The 23,405-nt window shown below is 38.4% G+C and overlaps 1 protein-coding gene across 1 annotated transcript in view; it reads left to right on the forward strand.

Moving 5' to 3' along the window:
• Positions 1 to 250: 250 nt before the first annotated feature.
• The window catches only part of EXOC6B (exocyst complex component 6B), a 621,707-nt gene continuing 598,552 nt past the window's right edge, over positions 251 to 23,405 (forward strand). Inside the window, exon 1 of the mRNA XM_055312561.1 lies at positions 251 to 488. Coding sequence (XP_055168536.1) covers positions 376 to 488 — 113 coding nt within the window. The 5' untranslated portion in view covers positions 251 to 375. The remainder of the gene's footprint in view (positions 489 to 23,405) is intronic.

Consider the following 23,405-nt stretch of genomic DNA (forward strand, 5'->3'; position numbering starts at 1 on the left):
AGGGGTGGGGGAAGGGGAGGTGGGCGGGGGGTGGGGGTGACTGGGTGGCGGGCACTGAGGGGGGCACTTGGCGGGATGAGCACTGGGTGTTATTCTGTATGTTGGCAAATTGAACACCAATAAAAAATAAATCCATTAAAAAAAAAAAAGCAGCAGGACCGCGGCGGTCAGTGCCCAGGGAACTGCAAGTCCCAGCGGGCATTGCGCGGGACGTCGGCGGACGCGGTGATGCAAGGGGGCGTGCCGAGCCCGAGGGAGGGGTCGTCTTGCGGGTAGCCGGAGGCCGGGGAGGCTCTGGAGCCTAGGGCGAGAGAGGGAGCGAGGAAGGTGAGCAGGAGCGAAGGAGGGGACGCGCTGCCCGGCGCCCCCCAGTCTATGGAGCGGGGTAAGATGGCGGAGGCGGAGAGCCTGGAGACAGCCGCGGAGCACGAGCGGATCCTGCGCGAGATCGAGAGCACTGACACGGCCTGCATCGGGCCCACCCTCAGGTACCCCGGGGACCCGGGCCACCGATGGGCGGGCACGCGCGGGACAGGGGCCAGGCCCCTTCGGGGTGGTGCGCCCGGCCGGCCGCTCGCAGGGCCAGCGCCGGCCCCGCCCTTCGAGGATCCCCGCGAGCCACCTCCACCCCCGGCCAGGCGGGTCTCCGTCCACCGCCCGGACGTGGGGTCCCTGCTCAACCGCCGGCGCCCACAGCCCGGTTACTCCGCAGCCTCCTCTTGCCTTGCGCCGGGCTGGGGCAGCCTTGGTTCTGCCTCCCAGGCTAGCGCGGAGCTGGGCGACTAGAGCGCGTCCCGCAGAGGGCAGCCCTCAGCGAATCCTCCCCCTGGGGACCTCCCCCTTCTCCGGCTCAGACCCCATCCTGCCCTAGACCAGAGTCCTGCTTTACGGACAGAACATAAATTCACCCTCGGTCTGATGATCGGAAGTTAAACTCGTGCCTCCTGAAAATCACAGCCACTTCTCAGAAACGAGTTTCTGAAAATCTTAGGCCTGGGAGGAAGGAAGTTCCCCTCAACCCGCGCCCCTCTCCTGGGAGCGGGTTCTTGGCGAACCCCGTTAGGAGGACGGCCTCTTCCTAAGGTGCAGCCTCGTGTAGTCTCATCGTTGAGAAAAAGTTATCACCCCTTCTGCCTGCCCCCCTCATGCCATTACTTCCCCCCTCCCCCTTATTTATCTATCTATCTATTTATCTATTTATCTATTTATCTATTTATCTATCTATCTATTTATTTATTTATTTATTTATTTATTTATTTATTTATTTATTTATAGATTTTATATATTTATTCATGAGAGACCCAGAGAGAGAAGGGCAGAGACATAGGCAGAGGGAGAAGCAGGCTCCATCTGGGGAGCCCGGGGCGGGACTCCATCCCAGGACTCCAGGATCACGACCTGAGCCAAAGGCAAGAGGCTCAAGCCCTGGGCCATCCATGCGCCCCCCTTCACCCCCATTTAGTTTGTAGATGTCAAAACAAGCCTCCACTTTCCTCAACTTCATGTATTTATCAAAAACTTAGGCACCACTTACTAGGAAATTGCAAGACATTGTGTTAAGCAATTTACAAATGGAACTTAAAAGGCAGAGTAGTCCTATTAGGTGGATGCTATTACTACCCTCAATTTATAGATGAGGCACAGAGACTTTAAGTGACTTGCCCAAGGTCACAGAGAAAGTGGGGGAGTAGTGAGTCCTACTCAGGCTGTCTGGATCCACGTTCTTAATTTTTTTTTTCATATTCTTTTATTGGAGTTTGGTTTGCCAACATATAGGATAACACCCAGTGCTCATCCCGCCAAGTGCCCCCCTCAGTGCCTGTCACCCAGTCACCCCAATCCCCCCCCACCTCCTCTTGCACTACCACTTGTTCCTCATAGTCTTGATTCTTAACCTCTGTTATGTCTCAATTGGTGATTATCATCTCTCTGTACTTCCTGTTAATTACTCACCAAATTCAATTTCAAACCACCTTTCCCTTTCTCCTCACTTTACTGAGGCCCTGGAACTAACTCATCTTCATCTTTCCTGTTGTACCTCCTGATCTTCATGCAGTCAGTAGATAGATAATTCTCCTACCTACTTTGTACAGTCTTGGGGGCACTGTTCCTCCCTTAAAAAAGAAGTTACAAATCCCGGCTTTTTTTTTTTTTTTTCTTCCCATAGGGAGAGTTGCCTTATGAAAGAGTGTTTGAAGGAGGTGGAGGCTGGAGACTTTACTCCTCATCTCCACTGCACATCTTTCTTCTCTGGGTCACCTTGTTAGGCTATTTCCCTCTGTGCCTTCTCTGTCAAGACCATTCTGAGTAGTTTGCCTTTGTCCCTTATGGCACTGGGATCATGACTATCATATTCCTTTCTTTTTCCATTTTCTTGAGCTCTTAAGGATGAATGTTCCTTCTTTCATTATCTTTATTTTTTTTTTAAGATTTTAAAAATTTTATTTGAGAGAGGGAGAGCAGGAGTGGGAGGGAAGGGCAGAGGAACAAGCAGGCTCCCCGCTGAGCAGGGAGCCCAGATATGGGGTTTGGTCCCAGGACCCAGAGATCATGACCTGAGTTGAAGGCACACGTTTAACCTGCCTTGAGCCACCCAGGCACCCTTCATTATCTTTACTTTTATAAAAACTACAGACTGCTTACTAGTATTCTAAGTGCAGTTCTAATGGTTATTGACATTGTTTTTTTTTTTTTTTTAAGATTCTATTTATCTATTCATGAGAGAGGCATTTATCTATTTTCACAGAGAGAGGCAGAGATATTAGGCAGAAAGAGAAGCAGGCTCCATGCAGGGAACCTGCCGAGGGACTCGATCCTGAGCCAGAGGCAGACGCTCAACCACTGAGCCACCCAGGTGTCCCAACATTGGGTTTTTATAGCACAAAATGTTACTGGAGTTACTGAGGATGCTGTTTCAGTATTTTACTAAGAAATTTGGCTACTGAGCTGCAGTTTGCAGCCAAGCAAAGTTCCCACTGGAGTAGTTGGGATTACCAGAGTTTTTAGGATGGGTTCTTTATCAGAATACCCTCAATATTGTCTTGAGTTGGTTGTGGTTTTAATTGCTGTCAGTCTTGGTTTATATTAATTTAGTGTTATCAGTGTAGTTTGTTGTGATTTATTATGTTACCCCTCCACTGAGTCATAATGCATATCTTCAACTGAATTTTGGCCTATAATTTTCTAGTGTCTTGACTTAATATGCTTTACGATTAAAATATGTTACCCATTCTCCCTAAAATTTGCTTCATTGTTGTTACCGAGTTCTTTTTACCCTAGAAAGTGGGTTTTGTTGAGGTAGGTGGATTAAGGGATATTTTGCCCTAAGGGGACATGGTAAAAAAAAAAAAGACATTTGAGAACTACTGCAGTATTCTACCAGTTTTAGTTGCTTTTCCTGACTCCCTGGATGATTATTAGGGGCTCTTCATTTTTGGCCTCATCCTGTCTTGGGCAGGTAACTCCAAGATTCAATCAGTTGAACATCATATAATGCAAGTACTAGTATCCACTGTTTTTTGTCCCTGGTCTTGATGATTTCTGCCCATATTCATCGGGCAGGATTCCTTATCCCACTCAGAGGCAGCAGCATGCACAAACTTGATGTTTCTGAGCCCATGCCTTACCCTGGATGCCCCTCCAGTGTTATTATCTCCTCTGTTCTTCCATCACAGTGATTACATAGGTTTGATTAGGGCAGTAGCCTCTCTTCCCCTCAACTGTAAATCTCAAATTCCTCTACCCTTTTTCATACTCCTCTGAATGCCTTCTGTCTTTTGGCGTAGCATTTCTAAAGCACCGGATTCTTAGCTGTTCCTGATCTAGGTTTTGTAACTGAAGAGGAACTAAGGAAGAGAATCACAGTAAGTTGTATTAAATATAAGATTAGTGTACCTATCCCCACAATTCCTGCTCTTCACAAAAATCCACATAGTTACATTGCCTAATCAGACTCTTTCCTTTGCCATCCCTTGCTTGTGAATCATTGCTTGCTTTCTTTTCCTTTGGTGTTACCAAATTATTCTTCCAGTCTTACGCCTTTTTGTTTGAGGAGCCACAAAAATGGCTTGATTTTCTCACTGTATAACTATCCTTATCTTAATCTTGAACAGTGCATGCGGTGGTACTCAATTCTCATATATCGTAAGGGAGTGCCTCTCCTTTTTCATTGTATTCTGAGAGGCCCAAGCATATCCATGCATATAGAGGCTGTTGCCTAAAAAAACTTTTTTTGGGAAATCAGCCATCTCTTTCTCCTCTGACTTCATCTTAAAAATTCTGTTAGCTGCAAGTCTTAATTTTGCAGATGAGGAAAGAGGCCTATAACATATTAGGGCCTGTCTTTTTTTAGATTTTAATTTAAAAAATTAATTTTAAATTAACTAATTAATTGAAAAAAAGATTTATTTATTTGAGAGAAAGCATGAGTACAAGCTGGAGGAGGGGCAGAGGGAGAGAAACTCAAGCAGACTCTGTGCTGAGTGCTAAGCCCATCTTGGGGCTCAATTTCACAACCCTGAGATCATGACTTGAGCTGAAATCAAGAGTCAGACACTCAACCCACTGTGCCACAGGCACCCCAGGGCTTGTCTTGTTTTTAAAATAATAATGATTCCTGCTCTGTAGTGCTAATACTAAAATATTGATCAGAAATCACTCATGAACAATAGCTCTATATTTTCATTTTTCAAATCCCATTTCTATATATATATTTTTAAGATTTTATTTATTTATTCATGAGAGACACAGAGAGAGAGAGAGGCAGAGACATAGGCAGAGAGAGAAGTAGGCTCCATGCAGGGAGCCTGATGTGGGACTTAATCCCGGGACCACGGGATCATGCCCTGAGCCAAAGGCAGATGTTCAACCACTGAGTCACCCAGGTGTCCCCTCATTTCTGTATTTCTAATCATCTTTCATATTGCTATTCAGTAGAAGTCATTTCCTCATTTTACTCTTTGGTTTTAGCAATTAACATTTAGCCTTAATTGCTATTTAAGATTTTGTTTTTAAGCTCTTAAATTTAACAGTAAAATACACAGCCTTTAAAAATATAGCTTTTTTGAGATATGATTAATACATCAAACAATTCACCCATTTAAAGTGTACAATTCACTGGTTTTTAGTATATTCACAGGGTGTATAACCATGACCACAATTTAATTTTAGAATATTTTCATCTCAACATCTATTTGTAGTGATTCTCCATTCTGTCCCCACTCCCTAGGCAAAAACAACCTTCTGCTTTTATGCATTTACCTCTTCTGGACATTTAATATAAATAGAACTGTACAATATGGGGTTTCTTTTGTGTGTGTGTGTGACACCATAATATTTTCAGGGCTCATCTATGTGGTAGCTTGTATTGGTATTTCTTTTTTTTTTTTTAATTGCTGAGTAGTATTCCATTGTATGGGTATACCACATTTTATTTATTCATCAGTTGATTGATATTTGGGTTGTTGCCATTTGGAGACTGTTAGAACAATGCTTCTATGAACATGAGTGTATTAATTTTTTTTTGAGTGTATTAATTTTTGAGTGGACATATGTTTTCATTTCTCTTGGGTATATACCTAGGAGTAGAATTTCTAGGTCATATGATAACTACATTTAACATTTTGAGAAACTGCCAAACTGTTCTTTTCTGAAAATTTTCTTTTTCTGAAGAAAGAGAGTGAGGCAGGGGAGGGGGCAGGGCATGGGGGTGGGGCAGGGGAGCAGAGGAAGAGAGAGAGAATCTTAAATAGCCAGCCTCCACCCAGCACTTGATCTCATGACCGTGAGATCATGACCTGAACCAAAACCAAGAGTTGGATGCTTAACCAACTGACCCATGCAGGAGCCCCTCCTAAACTGTTTTCTAAAATATGGGTACCATTTTACACTTCTACCAGCAATGCACGAGGATTCCAGTTTCTCCACATTCTTGTCAGCACTTGTTGTGATTTTTTTTTTTTATGTTAGCTATCCTAGTGGGTTTGAAGTGGCAATTCACTGTTGTTTTGATTTGCAATTACCTAATGGCTAATCTTTTTGTGTGCTTATTAGTCATTAATCTTTGGAGAAAAGTCTATTCAGATCTTTTAGTCAGTTTTTAATTGGGTTGTCTTTCTATTGTTGAGTTGTAGGAGTTCTTTATATATTCTGGATATAAGTCTCTTATCAGATATCTGATTTGCAAATACTTTCTTCCATTCTGTGAGTTGTCTTTTCATTTTCCTGATGGTATAATTTTCTGCACAGAAGTTTAATTTTTATGTAGTTCAGTGTATATTTAAATTTTTTTTTTTACCTGTGCTTTCCTTCTAGACTGTTGCTTTATATATATTTTATTGTTACAAAGCTGTAGTATTGGTGAAGGGACAGTTTTAAAAAAATATTTTATTTATTTATTTGACAAAGTGAGCATAAGCAAGGGGGCTGACAGGTGGAGGAGAGGGAGAAGCAGGCTCCCCACTGAGCAGGGAACCCTACATGGGGCTTCATCCCGGGACACTGGGATCATGACCTGAGCCCAAGGTAGACGCTTCACTGACTGAGCCACCCAGGTGTTCCAGTGTAGGGACAATGTTTTATCTTGCTTATTTAACCGAGTTGTTTGTAAAGCTGTCTCTTATAGAAAACAAATTGGGAGGATGTTTTCTTTTTTCTTTTTTTAAAGATTTTATTTATTTATTCATAGAGACACACACACAGAGAGAGAGAGAGAGAGAGAGAGAGAGAGAGAGAGAGAGGCAGAGACACAGGCAGAGGGAGAAGCAGGCTCCATGCAGGGAGCCGGTCGTGGGACTCGATCCTTGGTCTCCAGGATCACGCCTCAGGCTGCAGGCGGCGCTAAATCGCTGTGCCACGGGGGGCTGCCCGGGAGGATGTTTTCTTTTTCTTTCTTTTTTTTTTATAATAAATTTATTTTTTATTGGTGTTCAATTTGCCAATATACAGAATAACACCCAGTGCTCATCCCGTCTAGTGCCCCCCTCAGTGCCCGTCACCGATTCACCCCCACCCCCCGCCCTCCTCCCCTTCCACCACCTCTAGTTCATTTCCCAGAGTTAGGAGTCTTTATGTTCTGTTGTTTTGCTCAATGTCATTTGATAATTAAATATGAGGACCTGTTTTCCCCATTTACTACTTATGTGCCTTTGGCTGCATGGCTTTGTTTTCCATCTTTTGCTGTCCTCTGTTACCTAAGTTGTACAGAAACCAGTTAAGCATAATCCTCGGTTCATGATGTGTTATTATTGGCACATGCATGGACTTCTTTAAGCAATTAGTTATTTTTATAAACAACTTACCACCTGAGTGGGCAGATTTTTCTCTTCTGTTAACGTGGAGATGATACCATGTCTACTGCAGGAACAGTATTTAAAAAAAAGGGAGACAAAACATTATTCATGGTACTTGTGTAGTAGTTAGATAGCGTGAGTCATCTTCTGCCTGTTATCTTTGAGTTGGCTATGTGAACTTAAGTATTTCTGTTTTGGGAGTTATGTTAGTTTAGTGGTTCTTTGTCTTTTTTTTTTTTTTTGGCTTGTTCTCACCTATTTGAGGGATATAATATTCATCTGTAATCAAGACTCATCAAAATATTTTGGGATGGAGAATGGAAGAGGATATAGGAAACAGTTATAAAAGCCCCTCCAGGGCAGCCCGGGTGGCTCAGCGGTTTAGCATCGCCTTCAGCCCAGGGCCTGATCCTGGAGACCCGGGATTGAGTCCCACGTCGGGTTCCCTGCATGGAGCCTGCTTCTCTCTCTGCCTGTGTCTCTACCTCTCTCTCTCTCTTTCTCTCTCTCTGTCTCTCATGAATAAATAAATAAAAATCTTTAAAAAAAAATAAAAGCCCCTCCAGTAATTCCAAAATAATCCTCCATGACAGTGAGGGGAAAGAAATGATTTCTCATGTTGATTGCTTTTTTGCTTTTTTTTTTTTCTAAAGATTTTAAAATTTATTCATTCATGAGAGACACACACACACACAGAGAGAGAGAGAGAGAGAGAGAGAGAGAGAGAGGCAGAGACACAGGCAGAAGGAGAAGCAGGCTCCATGCAGGGAGCCCGACTTGGGACTCAATCCCGGGACTCAAGGATCACACCCTGGGCTGAAGGCGGTGCTAAACCGCTGGGCCACCGGGGTTGCCCTGATTGCTTATTTTTAATTATAGCTCCCCTTAAAAAGTAACATTTTTATATTTTAATTCTAAATGGTATATGACTTTTAAAAAGATAGAAGAAACAAACAACAAAAACTTAATCCTACCACCCTGTCAAAACTCTTATATTTGAATATTACTTTTTAACTTTTTCCATATACATTTTATTATATTAGGTATTAGAAGAGTACTATCATGTTTTATCTTTGTTTTTCAGTTACTTTCTTACATACAGTTTCATACATTGTTATGCATTTTAGTAGCTTTATTCACGAATTTATTCATTCAATGAACATTGAGCAACTTTTATGCACCAGATATTATTCCCGACTCTTGGGTACAACAGGAACAAAACAGATATGTTCCTGCCCTTATGGACCTTACATTCTGGTGGAACACACAGAATGAACAAACAGATACATAAAGTAATACTATTAAGTGATTAGTGTTACATATGATCAGGTGTTGTTTTCCATTGTGTTTAGAAAAAGTTGCTCTGGCAAAGGTTTGACTAGAGTGAAGGAGCAAGGATGTGACTCTCCAGAAGTCTCCCAGACGGAAGGCACAGACAGAGAAAGCCCTCAAGAATAGCATAATGGTGGAGGTGATGGTAGGAGATCAGTCTGGGTCCATGTCATATAGACTAAGAGGTACAGAAGAGTTTTGAGCAGCAATGACATGCTCTAACTTAGGTTAAACAAGGAACATTCTGGGTATTGTGTGGAGATGGAATAAGAGAGGAAATAGGAAAGTCAATCGGGATATTTGCAGTAATGAGAGGCAAGAGGTGGCTGTGGCATACAATAAAGTGTTGGGAGGAGGTGGTGATAAATAGCTGGATTTCAAATATATTTTGAAAGTAGAGCCAAAATGTTGAATTAACTATGAGGGTTAAAGAAAAAGAATCAAGGATGATTCCAGGGCTCTCGCTTAAGTATTTTTTTTTTACATTTTTATTTATTTATGATAGTCACACACAGAGAGAGAGAGGCAGAGACACAGGCAGAGGGAGAAGCAGGCTCCATGCACCGGGAGCCCGACGTGGGATTCGATCCTGGGTCTCCAGGATCGCGCCCCGGGCCAAAGGCAGGCGCCAAACCGCTGCGCCACCCAGGGATCCCTCGCTTAAGTATTAAGTCGCTGGGTGAATGTGGTTGCCATTTAGTGGGATAGGGAATAAAGGCGAGGAACTTTATTTTTCTTCATGGCACTTAAACTGCTGCTTGACATATAGACTCCTCCACTAAAATTGGTTTTCCAGGAGGAGAGAGATTTTTTGTTTGCTGCTGTTTCCTAGGAATCTAAAAGAGTGCTTGGTATATAGTTGGTAGTTAGTAAATATTAATGAATGAATAGAATACCACAATGAGTAGAATTGTACCACTAACTGTAAATTATCTGAAGATTGATTAACTGATTTGTAGATTAACTGTCTTAAAAGAATATGACTAGGCTTTTGAGAAAAAATAAAACTGCTGAAAATCTGGAAAACTTCAACATATGAGATGTGTTTATTTTTTGGAATTATATATAATTTTATTGTTCCTCTCTCTCTCTCTCTCTTTGTTTTGGTAAGATTTATTTATTTATTCATGAGAGACACCGACTGAGAGAGGGAGGCAGAGACACAGGCGGGAGGCAGAGACACAGGCAGAGGGAGAAGCAGGCTCCTCACAGGGAGCCTGATGCAGGACTCAATCCCGGATCCCGGGATCATGACTTGAGCTGAAGGCAGGCGCCCAACCACTGAGCCACCCAGGCGTCCCTCCTGTTTCTCTTCATCAATCAAAAGTATAATCTAAAATAATTGGCCCCTAAAACCTGTCATCTAATATTTTGTGTCATGTTGTTAAAAGTTTGCAAATTTAAGTATGATAAATCTAGTGATTAAAATGTTATAATTTAAGTGTACATTGTATAAATAAAGCTTAGCATTCGGAAAAATAGAATTGTACATTTGGGGGGGAAGGGGAGTGGGTAGCATTAAATAAATTTCATTATCATATGGAATAGGAAAATGACTTTTTTGTGATTTGATAAAAAGTTAGGTTTTATTTTAATAACATCATTGAATTGTTGAGCAAATTGGAAAAATGAAAAACTGAAAAAACCCTCTTATAGCTAATAAGACAATACTGATTTGGTTTAATTAGCAATGGACTCTGTGTCTGATTTTATTTGAGCTACATAAACAAAAATTTTCATTGAAGTTCTTCCAGTGGAAGGTTATTCTGGTGTGTCATCTGATTAGATTCAAACTGCATAAACATTAGTAGTCACAGAGAGAAAATAAATGGGAGGAGAGTATTTGGCAGTCATTCTTTTGCTGAATACCAAGAGTATATTAGTTATTAGATCCAATATATAATGCTGGTGAAACTGATCTCCTGGAAATATAATGTTGAAAATAAAAGGCGAATAGATCAATTATCTTTATTTGTCTGGATTTGAAATATTTTATTTAAAAAATGGAAAGAAAAGGATAGTAATCATAGATCTAATAAACATATTTTTCTTCCATTCCTTCTGTTTCCCCATTCAATTAGTTTGTTGTTTATTCTTCTATTGTGTTTTTAATGCAAATGTAAGGATTTATACTTTTATTTTCTCCCCCTTTTACACAATAAGTAATGTGCTGAATATACAGCCTTGCAGCTTTGTTTTTTACTCATCAGTATATTTTGGAGAGCTGTTCATATCTGTATACAGAGATTTTCCCTATTTTTTTTTTTTTTACAGCTACATGGTATTCCATTATGTGAATCTATCATGGTTTATTCAGCTAGTACCCCTTTTCTGTATAGCTGGGTTATTTCTAGTCTAATGCTAGACAAAATAATGCAGCAAGGATTAACCTTGAGCATTTTTTTTTTTTTAAAGAGAGAATGTGTGCATGTGTAAAGAGAGCGGAGGGACAGAGGAAGGGGAGAGAGAAAATCTTAAGCAGGCTCCAATTCAGCATGGAGCCCAACATGGGGCTTGATCTCACAACCCTTGAAATCATGACCTACGCCAAAATCAAGACTCAGATGTTCAACCAACTGAGCCACCTAGATGTCCCCCATTTGTTATGTCTTTTTTTTTTTTTTTTTTTAAAGATTTTATTTATCTATTCAGAGAGAGAGAGGCAGAGACATAGGCAGAGGGAGAAGCAGGCTCCATGCAGAGAGCCCGATGTGAGACTCCATCCTGGTACTCTGGGATCACACCCTGAGCTCAACTGTTGAGCTACCCAGGTGTCCCCATTTGTTATTTCTTACTGTACTTTTCATACTTTATACTTAAGGGTAGATTCCCAGAAGAGTTATTGCTGGGTGGGGACATCTGACTTTGGCTTAGGTCATGATTTCAGGGTCCTGGGATCAAGCTCTGCCTTGGCGTCTGCACTCAGCCGGGAATGGCCTTCTTCCTCTCCAGCTCCCTCTGCCACCCCCCCACCCCCACTGGTGTTTGCTCTCTCTCTCTCAAATAAATAAATGAAATCTTAAAATTCTATTAAGAAAAAGAATGATTGCTGGGTCAACTGGTACATTAATGTATATGTAATTTGGAAGGTAATACACTCTTTAGAGGTTGGACCATTTTGCTCTTCCTCTAGGAGTTTGATATTGCTCATTTCTCCATGGTTTTTTCAACAAAGTGTGTGTATTACGCTTGATTTTTTTGCCAATATAATAAATGATAAATGGTATTTCAGTGTAGTTTTCATTTGCACTTTTATTGTGAGTCAGGCTGAATATGCATATGTTTAAAGGCTTTTTGTATATCTGTGCGTGTGTGTATGCGTATGCATGTTTGTGTGTACTGTCGATATGCTTTGCTTATTTTTCTATAAAGTTGGTATTTTTTTCTTTGATTTCAGAGCATCAGTAAAGAACCTTTCATTGTTATGCTTTGCTGAAATACACCAGAGTATATACCAGGAATATACAGAACGCAATGAGTTTTGATTACTAAAAGAAAGAAACCATTGTTTTTTAAGAAATGAAAGCTTCAAACTTGTCTTTTCATTATTTTAGTCATAAAGGGATATGAATAAGCCGACATTTTAAAGGAATTAAAAAAAATCTTATGAGATTGAAAATTTAAAATCATATTTTTTGGGGAATGCAATAACATTGTATAAGGAATATTATATAAGGAATATTAATGAATCAGAAGTTGTCAATATTTTAACAAATTCTTGTTTATATAATTTCTGGCATCAATACAACTAGTATATGAATTCGTTGCAAAAAGTTATTGATAAGGACAATTTAGTATGGTTTTGGAAGCAGTTTGGAATTTTTTTTTTTTAAGATTTAATTTATTTATTCATGAGAGACACGGGGTGGGGGGAGAGAGAGAGAGAGAGGCAGAGAGACAGGCAGAGGGAAAAGCAGGCTCCATGTAGGGAGCCTGACGTGGGACTCGATCCCGGGACTCCAGGATCACGCCCTGGGCTGAAGGCAGGCGCTAAACCGCTGAGCCACCCAGGGATCCCCATCAGTGTGGAATTTTAGATGATTTTTATGACATAGTTTTAGTTTGGAATATGATATATATGAATATTAATTAGGTCATTGAGGAAAGCAAAGATTTCTGATTTTTTACATCATTGCAGTTGATAATTTGTAATATTTTCTAATGATATAATAATTGATTTAATTATATACCATAATCAAGCTTTCAGCTGAAGGCAACTTGAATAAATAACATTAGTGAGTGGCTTATCTATGAAATGTATGATTTGGGGTTGAGATGCTGAGCAATGATGACATTGTAAATTTGCTTAGGGGAAATAGCAGAAATAGTTGGGGGGGGAAGAGTTATTAAAAATCAAAACTGAGTTACACACAGAGCTGAGCTTAAACACATGAGACCCAGGGTGCTTATTAATAGGTTATTTCTTTAAAAAAATTTTTTTAATAGGAGTTCAATTTTCCAACATATAGCATAATACCCTGTACTCATCCTGCCAAATGTCCCCCTCAGTGCCCATCACCCAGTCATCCCAACCCCCCGGCCCACCTCCCCTTCCACTACCCCTTGTTCATTTCCCAGAGTTAGGTGTCTCTCATGTTTTGTCACCCTCACTGATATTTTCACTCCTTTCCCTTTATTCCCTTTCACTAATTTTTATATTCCCCAAATGAATGAGACCATATAATGTTTGTCCTCCGATTGACGTATTTCACTCAGCATAATACCCTCCAGGTCCATCCACATCGAAGCAAATAGTGGGTATTTGTCGTTTCTAATGGCTGAGTAATATTCCATTGTATACATATACCACATCTTCTTTATCCATTAATCTTTCGATGGACATAATAGGTTATTTCTTAGAGATTTGTGGTGTGGCAGTGGGAAAGAAAAGAGTAAAGCCATCTTAGTGATTTAGTAGTATCTGCCAGAGTATTTACACAACAAAGATGACAGTTTGCTCAAAGACTCACCAGTATTGCACAGACTTTGTTTCAGTATTTGAATGAAGGAGAATTCAGTGACAATAATAATGAAGTATTTTAATACTTTGGCTATTTTTTTTTTAAATACTTTTGTTTAGCGATTCAAGACAGCGTGTCGGGTTGGGTTTGCAGGCAGGCGAGGAAGGGGAGAGAGCTGCTTTTTTTTTTTTAAAGATTTTTTAAAACAAAATTTGTTTATTCATGAGAGGCAGAGAGAGAGAGAGAGAGAGAGAGAGAGAGAAAGAGAGAGAGGCAGAGACACAAACAGGCAGAGGGAGAAACAGGCTCCATGCAGGGAGCCCAGTGTGGGACTTGATCCTGGGTCTCCAGGATCACGCCCTGGATTGAGGGCGGCGATAAACCACTGAGCTACCCGGGCTGCCCTACTTTGGCTATTTTTAAAAAGCAATTTGTGATGTGTATCTATAAGTTATATTTATATTTTCCATTTCTGGATGTCTGCAGAATGGTTAATGTTTTCCCTTAAACTGCAGGTAACTTAAAATTTTTGCCACATCTGATTAGTCTTCTTTTATTCTGGTTAAATGACAGTTGACTGTTCTTTGTCTCTTTTTTTCTTTTTTCTGATTTTTCCCCTTGTCTTGTTCTAGAAAGGAACTAGACAATTTCAAAAAATCTACATGATTTAAAAAGTACACATAATAGATACATAAAAAATGGTGAAGAAATTGGAGTATGAGAAAACAAAGGTAGGAAGACTATGAAATCAAGAGTGAGAGCAATGAAAAGACTCATATTTGAAGGCCTATATATATTCTTAAGGTAGGCTATCAGTTTGGTTCTAGGCTTTCCAGCAGCTAGTGCGAAAGAGAGACATACTCCGTTATTTGAGTTATGGTGTTGTAAAATTAAAAAGTAGTTACTTAAGGAGAAGCACAGCTATTCTTGGTTCTGAGTAAAACCAGAGAACTGTTTCTCCCATATGTCTTCACGAAGAAGGCCCTGTATAATGTAACTTTAATATCCATATAGTAAATGCAGCAATATGTGACAGGCTGTTTCTTATATTGTCCTTTAGTGAAAGCATATGGCATAACCAAAATACAATTTAGTAAAGGCAGATCTGCAGGGAGCCAAAGGAATTCAGTTCTCTGCTGGTCTTGGCTTAATAAAGGCATAGGTTTTATAATACCTGTAGTGGAAGTTAAAAAGTACATTATCTGCACCACCCCCCTCCCCCCTGGCCATTTTATTTTTTGATCATTGATCACTTTGAGAATCTTATGAACTCTATGTCCCTTTCCTTAGTAAAATGCATGTGTATCCAGTCTCCATGATTTCTGATATGGAAGATTATATGCATTGCATGTACACTGGTTAATTCTTCGTAAGTACTACTTTTAATAGGCAAGATTTTTGATAATTAAAGAATATCATTAAGTTCAAGATTATTAATTTTTGTCATATTTTTCTGAATAGGAAATACACTTGCCTGTATTCTTAATTAAGTACAGAGCTACATATACCTTAAAAGCAAATAAACCAGATATGGGTTGGATTAATACCTTTATATGAAAGTTGAAGTGGCTGATACAAGTCATTGTATTCTTCCAGAAGAAGTGGAGTGAGAGTGTCCAATGATAGGGCTAAGATTTTTCTTTAGAAGTAATTTGGGATGTGTTTTAGCACTCAAGTAAATGCTATTAAATCCACAATGATTTTATTTGGAACAATGTTAAATTTGATGTTAAAGAATAACCAATCCACCTTGATCACTTGAAAAATTGAATTGCCAATAGATAAGGTAACCATAGATATTTGCCTTAAGCTATTTGGAATATACTGTCTGGAAAGTGTATGCCTTATTAAGGAGGTTATTTACCTGGAACCTATCCTGTTCTAGGTTTATAAATTTAAAAAAATTGAGGTATATAACTCCAAGAGCATAATGATTGATAAAAGAATTTTTGAAAAAGATTTTATTTATTTACTCATGAGAGACACAGAAAGAGGCAGAGAGACACAGGCAGAGGGAGAAGTAGGCTCCATGCAAGGAGCCTGATGTGGGTGGGACTTGATCTTGGGAATCTGGGATCATGCCCTGAGTCAAAGGCAGACAGATGCTCAACTACTGAGCCACCCAGGTATCCCTGATAAAATAATTTTTAAAAAAGATTTTATTTATTTATTTGAGAGAGTGAGTGAGAAAGAGAACAAAAGCTGGGAGAGAGAAAGAGAGGGAAGCAGACTCTGTGCTTGGAGCCCAACGTGGGGCTCTATCCCAGGACCCTGGGATCATGACCTGAGACGAAGGCAGATGACTCATCATTGACTGAACCACTCCAGCACCTGATTGATAAAAGAAATTTAAACATATATATATTTGTATAACTAAAATTTAGAACTTTGAAACACATTATGTGGTGAAACTCTAAGTGAACAAGAACTCTCACAGTGCAACCAACTAGATTACCTTAATGTGATTTATGATGATATGTATGGATTGGAACTCTGTTACAAACACCTGCTTGCCTTTCACAGTTTTGAAGATAATCACATTAATATGTGCCTTACACTGTAGTGAATTTATCTTTAGTCACTACTGTGGTTTGATAGATCAGTGGATAAAAGCAAAAGTAAAAAAATGACACCAGTGGTGAACTTTTTTTTTTTTTAAGAACAATTCTATCATTTTTTTGAGCATTTGGTTGCTTCTGGTATTTAGAATGTTAGATAAATATTCTCTTGTATGTTAGATAAAATGATGAAGGCCATTTGTCACATATAATGATTTGGCTTAAAATACCAGCTCTTTCGCTATATTTGTTTTGATTAAGTAACACAGGCTTCTAATTTTGATTGTGCTTTTATATACTTGGAACATGACAAACTGTGACAAAAGCACATCTTTTGACACTATATTGTCTGATGGAGCACTGACATCTTACAGTATGTTGTAAGCCAGGTGTCTTTGCTCCTATTGTTCTCAATATCTCTATTTTTGGAACTTGTTTCTTTATGTTTTTCTCTTTGCAAATTGTACCTTTGTTTCTTTCCTCATATTTGTACTTGCTTTTGTTTTTGTACCCCCCTTCTATTTCCTGTAATTTAGAACTTTAAAACACACATTATTCAGTGAAACATCTAAGCAGGCAAGAATTATCAGAATACAGCTAACTTCCACTTGCTGGGATAGCTCTAGTGCCAATAAACATTAAGATTTTAAAGGTATTGATATATAATGTGTTCTTATCAGGCATTAAGAATGAGTGAAAACAGTAGACATTGAGGTTGACTGAATCTATGTTATGAAACATTTTTGGTTTGGCGTTTGATTTTTGGGAAAGACATGTTTGTGTAACATATTAAAAAAAAAAGGAAAGAAATAAGGGAGCTAGCCAAGCAATATTGTTTTGATGAGGTAGAAGAATTTCTTCACATTTGTAAGGAAGAAGTGTACAATGAAGATCTTTTGGCATTGAAGTAGCAAAAGTAAGAGGAAAGTGAAATGAGAAGAACTCTTGACACTGAGGGGGACACTTGACGGGATGAGCACTGGGTGTTATTCTGTATGTTGGTAAATTGAACACCAATAAAAAATTAATTTATTAAAAAAAAAAAAGAGAAGAGCTCTTGAAATCCAAAGAAAAATAGGTTATTAGAAGCATCTTAAATGGTAATGTCATGTGACTATATACATTATTTGCTTTTTTAAAAAATTAAAATTTTCATTTTGCGATAATTGTAGATTCAGGTGCAGTTGTAAGAAATAATATATAGATTCCTTGTACCTTTACAGTTCTACAATGGTAGCATCGGGCAAAACTGTATCATGTATCACTGTATCATGACCAAGATATGGACATTGTGTCTTCAAGGTCAAGATTCAGAATACTTCCATCACTATAGGGATCAGTCACATTGCCTTTTTTTTTTTTTAAAGATTTATTTATTTATTCATTCAGAGAGAGCGAAGACAGAGGCAGAGACACAGGCAGAGGGAGAAGCAGGCTCCATGCAGGAAGCCCGATGTGGGACTCGATCCTGGGTCTCCAGGATCATACCCCGGGCTGCAGGTGGCGCTAAACCGCTGTGCCACCGGGGCTGCCCAGTCACATTGCCTTTTAATGGACACAACCCCTCTCTTTTTGTCTCCATCCCCTCTTTATCCCTTGACAACGACTAATCTGTCCTCCAGTTCTATAATTTTGTCATTTCAAGAATGTTATATAAATGGAATCATACAGTATGTAACTTTTTAGAATTGGTGCTTCTCACTGAGCATTAATTCCCCGGAGATTCATCCAGGCTAGTGTATCTATAGTTTGTTCCTTTTTATTGCTGAATAGTATTCCACGGGATAGCTGCACCACAGTTTGTTTAGTCATTCACCCACTTAAGAAGATCTGGGTTGTTTCCAGTTTTTGACTATTAAAAGTAAAGCTGTTATAAACATTTTTGTAAAGGTTTTTGTGTGCACATATGTTTTCATTTCTCTTGGGTGTATACCTAGGCGTGGAATTGCTGGGGCATATGGTAACTCTATGTTTAACTTTTTGAGGAACTGCCAAACTTATTTTCCAAAGTGTCTGTACCATTTTATATTCCCACCAGCAGCGTGTGTGAGGGTTCGAGTTTTTCCAGATCCTTGCTAGCATTTGGTATTGTCACTGTTTTATCTTAGCTATTCTGATAACGTGTATAGTAATATCTCATTGTGGTTTAAATTTGCATTTCCCTAATTGCTAATTATGTTGAACATATTTTCATATACTTATTTGCCATATGTATATCTGCTTTGTTGAACTGCCTCTTCATGTCTTTTGCCCATTTTCTAATTAGATTTTTTTTAAGTGTTGAGTTTTTGAGAATTCTTGATGTGTTATAGATTCTAGTTTTTTGTTGATATGTGGTTTGCAGGTAGTTTATTCTGTTTGTCTTTTCACTCTCTTAACAGGGTCTTTTGCAGATCAGAAATTTTTAATTTTTGTTCAGGTCTGATTTATCAATTTTTCCTTGTATGAATCATGCTTTTGGTGTCAATTCTGACAACTCTGCCCAGCCCTAGATTTTAAAGATTTTCTCCTGTTTTCTTCTCTAAAAGTTTTATAGTTTTACTAAAATGTAACATCTATGATCCATTTTGAGTTAATCTTTGTAATTTTTGTATAAGAAGTGAGACTTTGAAGATTTTGTTTTTGCCTGTGAATGTCCAATTGCTCTAGTACCCTTTATTGAAAGGGCTGTTTTTCCCCTACCAACTAGCTTTTGCACCTTTCAAAAGTATTCTGTGGGGTGCCTGGGTGGCTCAGTGGGTTGTCTTTTTTTTTTTTTTTTAAGATTTATCTCTTTATTTTTAGAGAGAGAGAGAGAGACAGATAGCACTGGTTGGAACGGCAGAGGGAGAGGGAGAGAGAGTTGCAATCTGCCCTGTGCTGAGTGTGGATCCCAGCATGCAGCTTAATATCACCACAACCACGAGATCATGACCTGAGCTAAAATCAAGAGTCTACCACTTAACCAATTGCATCACCCAGGTACTTCTAAGCATTTTGCTCTTGATTTTGGCTCAGGTCATGATCTCAGGATGGTGAAGTCCAGCTCTGTATTGGGCTCTGCATTGGGCATGGAGCTTGCTTAAGATTCTCTCTCTCTCTCTCCCTCAGTCCTCCCTCCTCACTCATGTTTGCTCTCTCTCTCTCTAAAACAACAACAATAACAAATTTCTTGGGCATATTGGTGTGGATCTGTTTCTAGGTTCTCTCTTTCGTGTTGATCTATGTGTCTGTTCCTTTGCCAATATCAGTCTTGATTACTGTCTTGATATTGGGTAGACCAGTCCCTCCCACTTTAATCTTCTTTTTCAAAAGTTTTAGCTCATTTCATTCCTTTGTTTTCCCATGTAAAATTTAGAATACTCTTGTCTATTATCTGCAAAATATCTTGCTGGGATTTTGATAGGAATTGGATTAAGCCTGTACATCCTTTTATAGAGAATTGACATCTTTACTTCATGAGTCTTCCAATCTACAGCATGGAATGTCTCTCAGTATATTTAGCTCTCATTAGGCTTCTCATCAGCTTATGTAGTGGTTAACATACAAAGTAAGTATGTGTTTTGTTAGAAAAGTGATCATAAATGGTATTATATTTAAAATTTTGGTGTCACTGTGTTAATTGCTACTATATAGACATTATTTTTTATATGTTTATCTTATATCTTTGTGACTGCTGAACTCACTGGTATAGGAGTTTGTTGTTGTTTTTTAGATTTCTTAGAGTTTTCTATGGAGATGATAGTGTCATTTACAAATAGGGACAGTTTTAGTTTTTCTTTTCTGATCTGTATGCCTTTTCTTTCATTTTCTTTCACTGGCTAGAATTTCTAGAACTATGTTGAATAAGACTGGTGAAAGTGGACATCTTTGCTTTTTTCCTGATCTTAGAGACAAAGCATTTAGATTCCCCCCACTCAATATAGCATTTTAAGTTTTTTTACAGATGCTTTTTTTTTTAAGGTTTTATTTATTCATGAGAGAGAGAGGGAAAGAGGGAGAGAGAGAGGCAGAGACACAGGCAGAGGGAGAAGCAGGCTCTCTGCAAGGAGCCTGATGTGGGACTCGATCCTGGATCCTGGGATCACGCCCTGAGCTGAAGGCAGATGTGCAACTGCTAAGCCACCCAGGCGTCCCATGCAGATGTTTTTTTTTTTTTTTTTTTTGCAGATGCTTTTTATAAAGTTGAGAAAGTACCTTTCTATTCCTATTTTCCGAGAATTTTATCATAAAAGAATGTTGAATTTTGTTCAGTGCTTTTACTGCATTGGTTATATGTTCATGTTATTTTTCACCTTTACCTTGGTAGATTACATTGACTGATTTTTGAATATTGAATGAGCCTGCCTCCCTGAAATAAACCCTAACTTAGTCATTGTGTATATTTCTTTTTATGTTTTACTGAATTCTACTTGCCAGTACAAATCTTCCTTGACTTATGATGGCTATGTCCTGATAAATCCATCATAAGTTGAAAATACCGTAAGTTGAAAATGGATTTAGTATACCTAACTTACCTAACATCATAGCTTAGGCTAGCTAACCTACCTTAACTATGCTCAGAAAACTTAACATTAGTACTTAGCACACAGTCTATTTTAATAAAGTGTTGAATATCTGACGTAATTTATTAAATACTATACTGAATGTGAGAAATAGAATGGTTGTATGGGTTCAGTGGTTGTAAGTGTATTGGTTGTTTATCCTTGTGATTGCATGGTTGACTGAGAGCTGCAATTCACTCTTTGCCCAGCATCCATGAGTAAGTATTGTACAGCATCACTATCCTAGGAAAAGATCAAAATTCAAAATTTAAAGTATGGTTTCTAATGAATACATACTGTTTCGCACTATGAGTAAAGCTGAAAATTTGTACTTTCTGTATTTTTTAGGGATTTTTGTGTTTATGAGGGCCATTGATCTGTAGATCTTTCTTTCTTTCTTTCTTTCTTTCTTTTCTTTCTCTTTCTCTTTTCTTTTCTTCTTTTCTTTTCTTTTCTTTTCTTTTCTTTTTTTTTTCTTTCTTTTGGTTTTGATGATAGGGTAATACTAGCTCCATAAAATTAATTGGGAAGTGTTTCCTCCCTCTTCTATTTTCTGGAAGAAATTTTATAATTGATGTTACTTCTTTAAACATTTTGTATAATTCTCCAGTGAAGCTATATAGGCCTGGAGATTTCTTTTTTGGAATATTTTAAGTTACAAATTCATTTTTCTTCATAGGGCTATATAAATTAACTATTTTGTATTGAGTGAATTGTGATAGTTTATGATTTTCTAGGAATTGTTTATTTTATGTAAGTTGTTAAATTTATATTAAAAGAGTTCTCTTGGGGTGCCTGGGTGGCTCAGTTGATTAAGCATCTGCCTTTGGCTCAGGTCATGATCCCAGAGGCCTGGCATTGAGCCCCTGCATTGGTTTCCCTGCTCAGCGGGGAGTCTGCTGTTCTCTCTGTCTCTCTGCCTCCTTCCCCCATGTTCTCTCTTTCACTTGCTCACTCTCTCTCAAATAAATAAATAAAATCTTAAAAAAAGAGTTCTCTTTTATTATCTTTTTGATGTTACAAGGTGTGTAGTGTTATCTCTAGTTTCATTCTTTATTTATTTATTTTAATTTCATTCTTTATGTTGGTAATTTGTATCTTCTCTCTTTTTTTTCTGTTACATAATTGTTAATTTTATTTACCTTTTCAAAGAACCAGATTTTTTCATTGATTTTTTTCTATTTTTCTGGTTTTAATTTTATTGATTTCTGCCCTTTATTATTTCCTTCCTGCTGCTTGGTTTTTAGATCTGCTCTTTCTCTTTAGGTTCTTTTGGTATAGGAGCTTAGATTATTGATGTGAGATTTCCCTTGTTTCTTTCTTTTTTTTAATATTTTATTTATTTGAAAGAGAGAGAGCACAAGCAGTGGGAGCAGCAGGCAGAGGCAGAGGGAGAAGCAGGCTCCTCACTGAGCAAGGAGCCTGATTCGGGGCTCAATCCCAGGACCTGGGATAATGACCTGAGCTAAAGGCAGACACTCAACTGACTGAGCCTTGCAGGTGCCCCTTCCTCATTTCTCATGTATGCATTTAACTTTGTAGATTTACCTCTCAGCATTGCTTTACCTTTGTCCTGTAAATTTTGGTAGGTTGTATTTTCATTTTCATTCAGTTTAGTATATTTTTTGATTTTTTAGACTTCAGTTATTTGGCCCATCAATTATTTAGAAGTGTATTATTTACTTTCCAAAGGTTTGGACATTTCCTGTTATCCTGTTATTGATTTCTAGCTTGATTCCATTTTGGTTGGAGAACATATTGTATTTGATTTCAGTTCTTTTGAATTTGTTGGGTTTGTTTTATGGCTCATAGTATGGTCTTTTTTGGTATACACTCTTTGCGCACTTTAAGAGAATGTGCATTCTGCTGCTGTTGAATAGAGTGTTTTACAAACCTTCATTATATTGCATTGGTTGATGGTGTTTTATGTTCTAAATATCCTTGCTGATTTTTTTGTCTATTTCTGTTAGTTGTTGAGAGGGATGTTGAAGTCTCTAAGTATAATTGTGAAATTGTCTTTTTCTTCGTTGAGATCTGTCATTTTTTCCTTCATATATTTAGCAGCTCTGTTGTTTGATACATACACATTTAGGAGTGCTATGTCTTCTTAGTGGATTGAGTCTTTCTTTCTTTCTTTCTTTCTTTCTTTCTTTCTTTCTTTCTTTCTCTCTCTCTCTCTCTCTCTCTCTCTCTCTCTCTCCTTCCTTTTTAAAAAGATTTTATTTATTTGTCTGAGAGAGAGAGAGAGAGAGAGAGAGAGAGAACAAGTGAGTGGTGGGGGAGGAGCAGACTTCACACAGAGCCCTATGTAGTGCTCAGTCCCACAACCCTGAGATCATGACCTGAACTGAAATCAAGAGTCAGACGCTTAACTGACTGAGCCACCTAGGCACCCCATTCTTAGTGAATTGAATATTTCATTATATAATGAACTTTTCATCTCTGATAATTTTCTTTGTTATGAAGTCTTTGTTATTTGATGATAATATAGTTACAATTGTTTGAATGTTTGAATGATATGTTATTTTTTATCCTTTTCTTTTTAATTGGCCTCTATCATTATATTTGAAGTGGGTTTTGTATTGATAGCATACGGTTGTGTTGTGTTTTTAAATTCACTCTATGAGTTTCTGCCTGCATATTTAGAACATTTACATTTTATGTATTATTAATATGGTAAGGCTTAATTATTGTTTTATTTGTTGTTTTCTGTTTATTCTCTCCTTTTTTGTTTCTTTGTTT

The sequence above is a fragment of the Nyctereutes procyonoides genome, unplaced genomic scaffold, assembly GCF_905146905.1.
Source record: "Nyctereutes procyonoides isolate TBG_1078 unplaced genomic scaffold, NYPRO_anot_genome, whole genome shotgun sequence".
In the NCBI taxonomy this organism is placed as follows: domain Eukaryota; kingdom Metazoa; phylum Chordata; class Mammalia; order Carnivora; family Canidae; genus Nyctereutes; species Nyctereutes procyonoides.